At 37.5% G+C, this 14,089-nt stretch overlaps 1 protein-coding gene across 1 annotated transcript in view; it reads left to right on the top strand.

Moving 5' to 3' along the window:
• Positions 1-14,089, top strand: part of TRPC3 (transient receptor potential cation channel, subfamily C, member 3) — a 53,667-nt gene that overhangs the window by 12,888 nt on the left and 26,690 nt on the right. The window contains exons 3-6 of the mRNA XM_011976370.1: positions 4,960-5,124; positions 7,805-8,021; positions 9,482-9,715; positions 12,321-12,585. Coding sequence (XP_011831760.1) covers positions 4,960-5,124; positions 7,805-8,021; positions 9,482-9,715; positions 12,321-12,585 — 881 coding nt within the window. The remainder of the gene's footprint in view (positions 1-4,959; positions 5,125-7,804; positions 8,022-9,481; positions 9,716-12,320; positions 12,586-14,089) is intronic.

The following is a 14,089-nucleotide window of genomic DNA, read 5'->3' as shown; positions in this document are numbered from 1 at the left end:
CTGAATCTGAAAAACTGGGCTCTCAGAAAGAGAAGGAGAACATTTCCTGAGTTCTTCCTTTCTGTTCTATTAATATTTCCTCCATAGTAGGATTAGCTTTAAATGTAGAAAAGCCATCCTAAAAAGAAACATGCAGCAGTATAAACAGGATAAAAGCATCCATTGTGTATCCACTTTCTGTGCAAAAAGTATACAGGGGAAGCCCAGAATTAAAGAAATGCTAAGAGAGAGTTATAAATATGCCACTGAGACTTTGGAATGGGTGTGCCGGCTGGCACAGTCCTGTGTCCTGTATTGCGTGGCCTCTTGTCCTGGTCTTCCTCAGGCACCAAGAGATAACAGAGCATTTTGCACTCAGCAAGTTTGAAAATCCAGAAAACCTTTGCAGTATAAGTTTTGGGTTTATATTTCACAGTTCACTGAGTTTTAAAAAGAAGTTGAATTGCCTAGTTTTTATTTACAAGAATATTTTCCTTTAAATTGTATGAATTGTGGCTCTAACAGTATCATTAAAAACAAATCCAGAGTTCCTACCATGTTTTTACACAACAGTATTCCCATGAAGACAGTTCTTGTGAAGACTGATTTGATGCAAAACAGTGTAACATTAATTAATTTTTAAATTTGATTGTTTTCCCTAACCTGCCCTGATCAGTGGTTCAGTTTATAATCTATTAGTCATTTGGCAAGAAAAAAACATTTCATTTGTTCTCAATGCTGATTTTCCAATTGAAAGATTGAGATTTTCTTGTGTCAAGCATTCTCTCTTTAAATCAGAAAACTCAAAATAAGGGTATTATTTTTGTGATAACTTCAATTTGCTGGTCCACTGAAGTTAGAAAACAGCATACAAATGTTATCCAGTTGGGTGTAACTGGTGTAGTGGCATAAGGAGATTTTTCAGGAGGTAAAACACTTTTCAGGTATAAAGGTCACTGCCCTATTTCGAAGTCATTGAAAAGACCAAAACTCATCTCCTAAAGGGATTAGCTTTTTTGCCTTCGCTTGCTATTATTGTACTGACTTTACTTTCTTTTTTGAAATGCTCCTTGTGTACTTGCATTAGGATTTTAAATCATTGGAGGAAAATCTGTTTGTGTGGATTAAATGAAATCAACAGAATCCATGAAGTGGTGTATAATTATCTCAAAAAAAAAAAAAAAAAAAAAAGAGTAGAATTAGTAGCATAGTAGATAGACCTGTTAAGCTGAATTTTAAAGTGTAACAGGCAAAATGCAAAGACCACAATTTTGGTTACTACTTAATGTAGAGTAAGGGTTTGCACTGTTGTACAGGTTACATCAAGTCAAAGACTGACCATCACATATATGCCATATGGAAAGGATTGAGTCTATCAAGTCTTTGAAGCTGTGCAATCTTTATAAATATGTAATTAATGCCATAAAGCACATCTTCAAATTTAAAAATTAGTCCAAGAACAAGGAGAAGGAAAGGGAGATATACTATATAACATTAATATTTCTGTCCTCAAGAGTTTAAAACCTAAGAACGACCAGTGCCTTAGTCCACTTGTGTTGTTTTAATAGAATGCTGAGATGGAGAGACTTATACGAACAAAACTTTCTTGTCTCATGGTTCTGGAGGCTGGGAAGTCCAAGATCAAGGCAACAGTGGGTTTGGTAGTCTGGTGAGGGCTGCATCCTCTAGAGGGGAGGAACACTATGTCCTCACATGGTAGAAGAGTAGAAGAGCAAGCTAGTTGAATGCTGCATAAAACCTTTTTTATAAGTGTCTTAATACCATTGACAAAGGAGCAGCCCTCATGGCCTAATCACCTCTTGAAGGCTCCACCTGTTAACTCTACCACATTGACAGCACCTGAATTTTGGAGGAGACACATTCAAATGATAGCTAACCAGATACTCACAAAAGGGAAATTTGTCCATCAATTCCATATAGACACATGTCTACCTGTCTCCTAACTTCATGGGAATTTTGTTTCCTACAGAAACCCTTGGTCTAAAAACTGCGTTGTTGATATCCTAAGTGGTAATCTGATTTGATGACATTATATATTCCACCTGTAGTTTACCCTGAATGAACAATTACCTGTCCCAAGCTTAGCCTGGCTGCAGTCACCAGGGATGCCTTTTATTTATATCTGTCTAACTTCCCTCAAATGCAGATCCTTCAAATATCAAGATGATTGTACCAACATTCAAATTAAGACTATTTTAAATTCTGATTAGGCATCTTGACAAGCATATGAGTTGAAGCCTCCGTTATAATAGCTTATTTTGTGTCTATTCAAAGCTTACTGTGTACCCTAGAACAATGACCTCTTATCACTTAATTCAACTCTGATGCTTCCATTTTTATCTTCTTGTACCAATATACTTGCCCAATATACTTGCCAAATATACTGCCTGGATCTGGATCATACTGTCCCTGCCTGGATCATAGGAGGGGCTTAAGACATTTTGATGAGTGAATAAATGAATGAATGAATAAAGGACATTAGGGACCATAGAGGGAGAGGTGAAGCAGGAAGGAAATGATCTAAATACAGTACAGGGGCAGAAGTGGAAGTTTGGAGAAGTTCTCAACAAGAATCCTAGGAAGTTGTCACATATACCCAGGAAGCCTCAACTTTGATTATATTCATGAGTTCAAATAATGATTGCATTGGTCTGTGAAATGCTGTTTTCAAAATTACAACCTTGGAAAAGTGACAAAATCTTGGGTTTGGAGAGAAGATCTAATATATCCTTAGCAACTAGCAGCTCCTGAAAATCAGGACCTGGGATTTTGAAAACTGAATGGAAAGGAACTCGCATGATAAAATATGCTTCTTAGTTCAGGCTGCTGTAACTAAGTACCATAGGCTAGGTGGTTTATAAACAACAGAAATTTATTTCTCGGCCAGGTGCAGTGGCTCATGCCTGTAATCCCAGCACTTTGAGAGGCTAAGGCAGGCGGATCATGAGGTTGAGAGTTCGAGACCAGCCTGACTGCCATGGAGAAACTCCATCTCTACTAAAAATACAAAAAATTAGCCAAGCATGGTTGCACATACCTGTAATCTCAGCTACTCGGGAGGCTGAGGTAGGAGAATCGCTTGAACCTGGGAGGCGGAGGTTGCGGTGAGACAAGATTGTGCCATTGCACTCCAGCCCTGGGCAACAAGAGCGAAACTCCATCTCAAAAAAAAAAAAAAAAATTATTTCTTACAGTTCTGGAGGCTGGAAATCCAAAATCAGGATGCCAGCATGGTGAAGATCTGGTGAGGGCTCTCCTCTGGGTTGCAGACTGCTGACTTCTCATAGTATCCTCACATGGTGGAAAGAGAACAAGCTCTCCCACCTCTTCCTGTCAGGGCACCAATCCCATTCATGAAGGCTCCTCCCTCATGATCTAATTACCTCCCGAAAGCCTAGCTTTCTAATACCCATCACACTGAGGCTTAGAATTTCAACATTATAACTCAGTTAATTATCTCAAATCTAATGTTCGTAAATTTATTCTCACCACCTCTGTCCGTGGGTCATTGAGTTCCCCTGTATGGTGGTGCAGAGGCAGCTGCCAGTGCAGCCATCAGTGGACTTCTCCACTGGGTGCACTCTGGGGGCAAAAGCAGGGATTTGGGGGAAATTGCACCTCCATCACCTGTCCTGGGAGATGAGACTTTCTTTTTTAATCAAAATTGTTCATGGGAAACTATGCACCAGTCAATGGAAACCTGTGTGTTTCCTTGTAGGTGGGCTTTGATAAAGAGCCAAATATTAATAACTCTAGGAGTTGCCTGGAGTTACTAAGAATCATCAGGATCATTAACTACAACTTGATTAAAGAGGAACCTTTTGACAAGTAGGAACTGCAGCTACTTTCTTTGTTTCTCAGTTCCCAAAAACATTTCATGGGTGTTTCTTAACAGGTTCATTATTACTGTTTATTCTATTTTTTAGAAGACAGTGATACTTTGATTTTTGTGTTACTAAGAACTCCTTTAAAAAATATGTTGTCACTCATAGTTGATTTTTGAATTCCTGAGCTTGGACAAAGAACATATGGCCATTCATAAAAAGGCATATCTGGCTACAAATGGGCAGATTTTGGCATAAGGACCTTTACATGGGCCTGACTACAAATACATTCTGCTTCTTGAATAATGACAGGGCTTTAAAGAAATCCCAGTCCCTCTAAATGATGCAGGCAGATAACCTAACAAAATCAAATGGGAAAAAATCAAATGACTGGGCTGAAACAAGTATAATTTGCTCATTTTTCCTGATTAGAATTTTATTTATTAAAGAACTGCTGAAGATAAATAGTCGTGATATTTTGACCTTTTGATAAAGGAAGCAATAAAAAAGAGGACAGGAGGGAAGTGACATTTGATGTCAGTTCCTGGAAGAAGTGCATGTGTAGACCCAGCATAATATTTGCAGGTTCATTGATTATTTTTCAGACCTTTTACAGATTTGCAGTAATAGTACATCATTACACAAAGGGCGCATCATGCATATTTTTTTTATATGTAGCATTTTAGGGGTTGCTCACGAAACTTCACACATTTCTCTTTTAGCTATAGTCTACAATAAACCAAGTAACTTTTTTTCTTTTCCATTTTGAACTGAATGCAAGTAAGCTGGCCAACCGCAAGATGGGACACATTTTTACAAAAGAAGCCAGATGTCACCCAGATTCCACAGAGAAATCTGTGAATCATGGAGGGTTTCTATCAAAAAGAACTATGATTAAGGACACCACCAATTTTATCCTCTCATTTCCATTCTAGTTCTTCTATTAGTTCTAAAATAATTTTGAAAAATGGAGGGAAAGCAAAGAAGAATATTACTAGAACCTTCCAGTACCAATATGCTAGAAAAATATGCTTTAATGTCTTTAGGATGCACGTGTATTTAATAATTGAACTACTGACAATGGTATGGTAACTTACCTTTCTTTCCCCTTCTCAAACTCTCTCTCTCCCAACAGTTTGTGGCTCATCCCAACTGCCAGCAGCAGCTCTTGACAATCTGGTATGAGAACCTCTCAGGCCTAAGGGAGCAGACCATAGCGATCAAGTGTCTCGTTGTGCTGGTCGTGGCCCTGGGCCTTCCATTCCTTGCTATTGGCTACTGGATTGCACCTTGCAGCAGGGTACTCGCTTTCTACATCTATTTCCTCTCTAGTGGTGTACTGTGTCTCTTTGGGATAAAAAAAGAAAAAGCTTCATGCTTAAGACTCTTATCAGTTTTACCCTGAATGTTAATTGACTCAAGAACACAAATTCTCTTTTTTAATTACTGGATCAATTCAAATAAGGGATGAAAAAGGATTCAGTACCAGTGGGATAGATCACATTTGTAGGCATAAAGTACTTAGGCTCTTTTCAGATAAAATCCTCATGGTAGACAGAGAAGGAAAAGGTGCTTGAATGAAGTAGCACTTGTACTGATTTTATTGACAGCTTAATAAGTAGAGTGTCAGCTGGGTTGGCCTGTGAACAGACCAGGGAATGGAGAGCACTACAGCAGTAGTACCAAGAAGCAGTTACACTGGGAACTAGAAGGGCAACCCATTTGGACCTGTCAGAAGAAATCCAAGGTTGAGTGTGTGAAGCACAGTTGAGAACAGTGGTGGTATCCAAAGTCTTCAAGAAAATGCATGTCAGGTTCCCCTAGCCCTGTGTTAATTCAGACAGTTCTTAAAAATGTAGGATTTAGGTTCAGGGATTTTAAGTTTTTTAAGATTGTTTATTGTTTTTGCTTGGATCATTTTGGTTAGTACCTTTATTCTCCTCTCAACTTTCCAATGTAAGATCAATTTAGTTGTGCCCAAGAGATCCCCTAGCAAGATGCAGAAAGGAATACTATTCATGCCAGTTATGGGCACTGCCAGAGAGAAGGAGCTCCGCTGAGATCCTTTAATCCTGTTTTTACATTCTGAAATTTGGTTTTGTTTAAATCAGAGGTAGTTTCAAGGCAAAATGAGTCAAGGGCACTTACAAGTGATCCTGGAAATCTGTCATCTCTCTGGCTCAGCAATCTACCCCAGCAGAGTTCTGCTCTGCAAACACCATATACGTGTGAGAACGTTCATCCATCTCACTTCATCATTGAGTTGCCCATGCACGTGAAGGCAGAACGTTTGTCATTTTGATCGTATTTGATGACTCAGCCAAGTTCTTTTGTTACATGTCATGGAAAATTACTTTAAGATTCTTCAAATACGTAAACACTAAAGATGAAAAACTATAAATAATATGAGAGGGCATGCAATAAAACAAAAATCATATCTTACCCAAATAATTTTCCTTTCTGAAGGAAATGAGTTGGAATGTTCGGGTTTAGAAGTGTTTGTCTCTAGGGGAACTTAATCAGTTAAAACATTCCATCAGGTTTGAAGTAACCATCTTGGAGTCCACTTCTTTTCTCCCTACACTTTTACAAGTACAACTAACAGTGTGGCGTGCTCTGCAGAGAAGGGAAACATGGAAGTTAAGCCATTCCCAGAGCCCATGTTTAGAGCTGCCATATACCACGTATCTTATGACAAAAAGGCAACATAGCAAGAATTTTCCATGGATATCGCATTTTTGAGATTTGCATTCTGCTTTCTTTTCATGTTATTTAAAGTTCTAAGAGATTGACCTTTAGGAGAAACAGGCTTGATAATTCCCAAGAAATTTCTATGTGCTATGGATAAGCTACCCCCAAACGTGCCCTTTTTGCAGCTGTGTAACAAAGTGATATGTAAATGTGTTGTTTATTTTTCTGTGTCTAATATGGAAAATGTGACTTTTGTGTGCATTCACGTTCAATCCCAAAAATACCTGCCATCTCTTTCATCATTTATTGACATCACATTAAGGTTCTAGACCTACAAAAACATTTGTTCGGAGTTACAGTCCTTTAAATGTGAACCTCAGTACTTTATAAGGTCACAGACGGAGTTAAAAAGCAGGGTCTGAGAGTGTAGAAAAGAACATACTTGATGAATCTACCAAACGTACCTAATTCTTAGACTACGGAGGCCCTTGGGACAGGAGGAATTGTTTTTCATTTTCACAGGAACATGGGATTTTTAAGGACATTATATCATAGGGGATTTTAAAGGAGTCACCTTAAAATAATTATAAACTGAACTTTGGAAGTCCTTTTGTACCATTTACATGATTATCCAACTCAGAGATTACTTTCAATTAAGTTAACCTACTTAGAGGTTTTAATTATTGTGTATCTCCCTCTTCTTATTAAGGCAGTAACAGATGCAATATTCATCTTAGTTCTAATATTTTCTGCCTTTTTTTAATAGCATACCAGGTATAACTTGATTTTGGAATATTTAGAAATGAGAACTAAAATTTACTTCTGTAGTAGTAATTTTTTTAATCTTCAAAGGGTTTTTAATGTCTTATATGAGTCTATGAGAACCTCATAACATCTCAGTTACAAAGCAATAAAGAATCACACAATACAAAGTTGAAGTTTCTTTTTCTAGACCCTAAAAATCTGGACTTTGCATATTCTTTTGTGTAAAAATAAAAGCAAGAACCGGTATAGGCCCTGTGATTTCCAGAAGTGCATCTATGAATTCAGTCTACCGTAGGACAAATTGGACAGTTAGAAACAATGAATTTTGAAGACTTATTAAATTATTTCTGAAGGAAGCATCCCCCTTAAAAAGAATATTTTTCATAATGTAGAACTTTTTGGAAACAGAAGCAGAATTTTGAGTGTTCTCCTTTCATCAATTTTTTTTTTAATCCTATATTGTAATCTCCACAAGTGAAAGCCAGATTTTCTGAAGCAAACTTTTCCTCTTTGTTTTGTTGCAGCTGGGGAAAATTCTGCGAAGCCCTTTTATGAAGTTTGTAGCACACGCAGCTTCTTTCATCATCTTCCTGGGCCTGCTTGTGTTCAATGCCTCAGACAGGTTCGAAGGCATCACCACGCTGCCCAATATCACGGTTATTGACTATCCCAAACAGATCTTCAGGGTGAAAACCACCCAGTTTACATGGACTGAAATGCTCATTATGGTCTGGGTTCTTGGTAAGCCTTTTATTTATTCTACCAAAAAGTAATTATAGAAATAATTGCCATTTTCTATTGAAAAAAATGTTATTATGTCTTATATGGTGACAACATCACTATTGCAAGATAAGCTAAATAGCAAACTAATCAAATAATTTTCTAGCTAGGTAATGCTAAAAGGTGTCCCCTAACACTAAATAAAATTTTTTATGTATAACACAATCCTAATTACAAATATACCATGTTTCAGAAATCTAATTTCAATTATTGAACAAGATGTAAGTTTTAAAATGTGACTCACTGTGATCAATTATTTAATTGAAATACTTGTGAAATAACCCAATGACTATCAACTGATGACAAATACTTTCTTTGTTGTTTAGTTCCAGAGATTTTAGGAGAGTTTTCATTTTCAGAATGTTTGTTATTAGGTTGAGTGCAAAAGTAACTGTGGCTTTTACTATTTTTAAAATGACAAAAACTTCAGTTGCTTTTGTGCCAACCTATTTCATCTTACAATAACCCATTTTGAATAGCTGTGTTAAAATAAGAATTTGAAGTTATGTGAGGAAAAGAATTTGTTGTGCTCTCTGCTAAGAAATGGAGACTGGAACCAGGTTGTTCATTTCTGATTAATCCAAAGTCATTTTTGTATCTGTTTTATCCAGTGTGAGTCTTGATGTCTTCTTATTTTCTGAGTTAGTAGGTTAGTTCTTCCTCCCATTCACTCCTGTGGCCTCAGCCTAGGTCAAGTAATTATTTTATACATTTTCTTTTAAGCCATTAACTTTTTAAAAATTCTACAATATTTTCCCTTTATGTAGTCAGGACAATTTGTTAAGTTGTACTATTTTGTCCTCTTGTCCCAGAATGGCATTTTCTGCTTTCAGTTTCTTCAGAATGTCCTAGGGCCTCTCACTTAAGGGTTTCGTCTTTTTCAAATAATGTTGCTCACTTTTTAGCATGACATGGAAATGAGAAGAGGGGATAAGAGTGTGATATGAGTATTATTGGTAAACCGTTCTTCTTGTTAAAAATTTTGGGGACTTATTTCTCCAATAATCACTACAGTTTGATAACTAACCATTGTGATTATATAGAACATATTTTCTTCTCCAAAAGTCTTATAGGACAACTTGAAGAACCTTCCTTGCTTATTTTCTTTCCTTCCTTCTCCTCACCCCGCTCCACTACCTCCTCTACATCAATAGAGACGTTTCTGGTGCCACATGTAGACTGCTTCTCCAAATTCTAGTGTTGTGGGGTGAATTATTTTCTTAGCAGGAGCTTCTTCCATTTAACTCCGCACGGGGCCTCAGTGACCATACAGTCAGTCAGTCAATGCTTTGTGATGCCTAGTACTGTGCTTGATGTGTAGGGTATTTTAGAGATACCTGTGGCTTGGTGGTGGACACAGTAATGGCTTCTCGGCCTAGCCTGTAAAATCTGACCTGCACCTTCTGTATTTGTTGTGACAGGAATGATGTGGTCTGAGTGTAAAGAGCTCTGGCTGGAAGGACCTAGGGAATACATTTTGCAGTTGTGGAATGTGCTGGACTTTGGGATGCTCTCCATCTTCATTGCTGCTTTCACAGCCAGATTCCTAGCTTTCCTTCAGGCAACAAAGGCACAACAGTATGTGGACAGTTATGTCCAAGAGAGCGACCTCAGTGAAGTGACACTCCCACCAGAGATACAGTATTTCACTTACGGTAAGTTATTAGCTTCAGGGTCTCCTTAGGTTTCAGGAAAGGTATTGGAACCACATTTTGGAAGGAAATGCCAATGAGAGTATGTTTAGTATAAGAGATGTATTGAATATTTATGGACAGTGGAGAAATCATGAACTTTGGAACCTACAAAACTGGATTCATTTCAAGGCTCTGACCCCCTTTACTGTGTAAACTTGTTCAAGTCAACTTGCTTCACTGTGCCTCAGTTTTCATAGCTATAAAAAGACAATGTTACAAGGTGGAAGAAAATTACCTTTAAGCCTATAAAATAATTACTATTGGGAGACTGTCTTAATTAGGGAAAAAATAGTTTGATAAACTGCTTGATGTGAAAGATAAGTCCCTGAGAGCAGGAGATAGATAATAAAAGTTGCCAAACTGCTCTACAGGCAAAGTGAACAGTAATTCAGCAGAGGCAGGAAGTAGGTCCTAAAGTGACCATGAGAATGTAAGCTCTGGAGAACCAGCAGAAATGTTGGGGGAGGATGTTGTCCTGCTCACATGTCATGGAATGGGGTTCATGTCAAATATCTCTATATTATGAAGAGCAGTGAGACCTCAGCTGACACCCAGTGTGAAAGAACATTGATGCCTTCCTTCCCCTGTACAAACCAATGGTAAGTAATGTTAGCTTCCCTTCTCTTGAGGCCAAATTGAGGAGCCACAGCTAGCAAATTTGTATATAGTTGTAAAATCTGAAATCTGGAAAAGACTTTAGAAAGTGCTGTCTAATCTTCATCTTACAGGTAGGGGAACTCAGGCACAGAGTTTAACTGTGATCTGGTTGTGAAGAATAATTTTTTTGGGTGTAATTAGGGCACATTGTGATGAGTACAAGTAGCATGTTAACGTTATTGAAGGCTGGACTTCCGCTCCAAAATGTAAGATGTAATTAAGCACCTCCGTTATTCTCAGCAAGCAAAGATTTTTATATACTAAGGAGACTTGTTCAAATGAGCACATGATCACCATTTGTAATTAAAGAATTAATTTTAGATTGCATTTTATATATCTTGACTATTTCATAACCTATTTATTTAAATTTATTCATGTATATTTAGTGGCTGTTGTCTGGAAGGGATGGATTCAGGCTTCGCTATCTTCTATATGTATTGTTTTGCTCAAGTTTTTAACCTTTCTAAGTCTGGTTTCTGCATCTCTAAAAAAGAATAATAATATCAAATCCATAGGATCATTGAAAGCAGTGTTTGACACATATTAAATAGTCAAGAAATGTTAATTTTTTAAACTTTTATTTTATATTCAGAGGGTACATGTGCAGGTTTGTTACCTGAGTATATTGCATGATTCTGAGGTTTGGGGCTAGGAATGGCCTCATTACCCGGATACTGAGCATATACCTAATAGATGTTTTTCAACCCTTTCCTCCTCCCTCTAGTAGTTTCCAGTTTCATTGCTGCTATGTTTATGTCCATGAATACCCACTGTTTAGCTTCCACTTATAAGTGAAAACCTGCAGTATTTGGTTTTCTATTCCTGCATTAATTCACTTAGGATAATGGCCTCCAGCTGCATTCATGTTGCTGCAAAGGACATGATTTTTATTCTTTTTTGTAGTTGCATAGTATTCCATGAAGTATATGTACCACATTTTCTTTATCCAATCCACTATTGATGAGCACCTAGGTTGATTCCGTATCTTAGCTATTGTGAATAGTGTTGCAATGAAGATGCAAGTGCATATGTCTTTTGGTAAAACAATATGTTTTATTTTGGATATATACCCACTAATGGAATCGCTGGGTTGAATGGTAGTTCTATTTTAAGTTCTTTGAGAAATCTTCAAAGTGCTTTCCACAGTGGCTGAACTGATCAATAAATGTTAAGTTTTGTTGTTATTGCAGATGTCTGCAATACATCCATTCTTTTGGGAGTGACTCAGTTTGTACAAAATTAACCACATAATACTTCATTGACCTGACAGGTCTGCTGCAGACTTAATAAGTGACCTTGAAAGGGTTTTTAGGGGTCCTCATTCTGAATCTGTATCCAAAATTCTTTTACTTCAGTGGCATTTTACATTTTTCAGGGACAAGTTATATTGCTGAGATATCATATTGTCAGCACCATGGTGATTCAGTGACATTCTCACTCCTCGAAATATTTTATTTGCATAAACTATTGGATGAACTAATTTTCCCACAAAATATGGGAAAGAAGTTACACTCCAGCTGTGCCTATAGGATGACAAAATAACTGGTCAGTAAATTTAATAACTGAAGGGACAAATCAGTCAAGTCAGTTGTTTTGTCATCCTGGAAACAGTCTGTGTCTAACGAAGTGTTTTAACCTCTTCATGTTTTGTATTTTATTCTGTTTCTGCTCAATGTGAAGTCAGCTTAGTATCTTTATAATAGTGTACCCTCCATTGAAAGTAATATAGAGTTTACATTTCTGGTTGAAGATGAAAATAATCCCTGGACAGTTAATTAAATCTAGAGTAGTTTCAACTGAGATGGTAACCACCTACCTACAAGATAGATCCTATTTAAGGTATTTGCTTTGCATAGTTGACAATGAATAGAAAGCTCCATTTTTAATCTCTTTCTCTCTTTTTTTCTAGCTAGAGATAAATGGCTCCCTTCTGACCCTCAGATTATATCTGAAGGCCTTTATGCCATAGCTGTTGTGCTCAGCTTCTCTCGGATTGCGTACATCCTCCCTGCAAATGAGAGCTTTGGCCCCCTGCAGATCTCTCTTGGAAGGACTGTAAAGGACATATTCAAGTTCATGGTCCTCTTTATTATGGTGTTTTTTGCCTTTATGATTGGCATGTTCATACTTTATTCTTACTACCTTGGGGCTAAAGTAAATGCTGCTTTTACCACGTAAGTAAAACATCTTTTTATAAAGGAAAGAGAAATTCTAACCAATCTACAGAAAGCAAAGGAAAAATTTCTCTGATTGTAATAAAGATGTTTTTAAGCACAGAAAATAATCCGTCAAAAACAGTTAGTGCTTGTGTGTGATTACATTGCTCTGAAGGCTCATCTCTGAGCTTAGTGAGAGTTTGACCACAGAATGGGTCAGAACTTGGAAAAACCCTAGACAAAACTGGCTATATTAAGAAAACAGGATAACAGATTTATAATACTGGGTGTCTCTTGCATTATGTATAACATTAAAATTAGTTTCATCATTTTATAGCCAATACTCTTCTTTCAAAAAGGAAGCATCAGCTTTTATTTTAATATATTCATTGATCAGTACAGGGAGTCGTGTAAGAGGAAATTATAGCTAAACATTTTATAGCCCACTATCATGGTAATACCAGTTTCTTCCTTTGGCCATACTGGTTTCTGCACTGGAGACTCACCTCTTCCATGAAGTCTTCCTTGATCAAGTTTCCTTAGTCATTTTCCCTTTAAGTTCCTTCAGCATGGAGACACCCAGATTGTGAGATCTGTTCTCCCCCGGTGGTGTTTGGTTGCCATGGACATAGGGCCCCTGCTGTGTACTGCAGTTCTTCCAGGTGGGGAGGTCATAAACCCTTCCTGCTCTCCCTTTGTTCCCAATAATGCCACTACTGGAAACAAACTATACACTCAGTAAGTACTCTATAGACCACAGTAGAATATCAAGCCCTTGTAGACATCTCAGTTGTTCTAAAATGAATTTTTTAATAGTTAATATAGAACAGGTCTTGGAGGTGAAAGAGATTTGAAACTCGCTTTATTGTAATGAAGAAAAAAACCTGTTTTGAACCCAGCAGGGAAATGACAAAGAGATCTTGCACACAGTGTGACCCCTGCCCCCATTTTCCTTTTAACTCTATGGTAACTCATTTTATACATTCTATTTTCTTCAGTGTTTTTTCTAGGGATGTGACCATACAATGTAATAGAAAGGACACAGGCTGAAAATCATGCAGACCTGGATTTGAATGCAGTCTCTGCTGTTTTCTAGCTGTGGCTTTTGGTTAAGTTCCTGAACATTTCTCAGTGTCAGTTTCCTTATTTTTAAAATAAGCACAATAAAGTTTAAATAAGGTCGTTGTGACAATTATGTAAGGTGAGTTATATAAAGCCTCTTGCCCACAGTAGGAGCTCAGAACTGCCAGTGTCCTTTCCTTTTTTACTATCCCCCTCTTCCCACACATGCACTCCATATAGATTTGAAGAGAAGCGAGGGGCAGCAAGGTTTGCAAAGGAGCAAGAGGAAGGTGCAGGAGAATTTTGTGACACAGTCAAATAAATGGCAGGAACAAAAAGGTTATGGTTTTTCTTACTCTGCTCTCAGCATCTATGCCATAACATCACACAGCCAAATGTTTTGTAATAGAGAGTAACTATACAGGAATAGAGTTCTATTCAGCCCTCCATCCTCAGGGTG

This window comes from Mandrillus leucophaeus, unplaced genomic scaffold (assembly GCF_000951045.1).
Source record: "Mandrillus leucophaeus isolate KB7577 unplaced genomic scaffold, Mleu.le_1.0 Scaffold1649, whole genome shotgun sequence".
In the NCBI taxonomy this organism is placed as follows: Eukaryota; Metazoa; Chordata; class Mammalia; order Primates; family Cercopithecidae; genus Mandrillus; species Mandrillus leucophaeus.
Note: the sequence above shows the minus strand (reverse complement) of the source record. Positions and strands in the feature narration are given on the sequence as shown.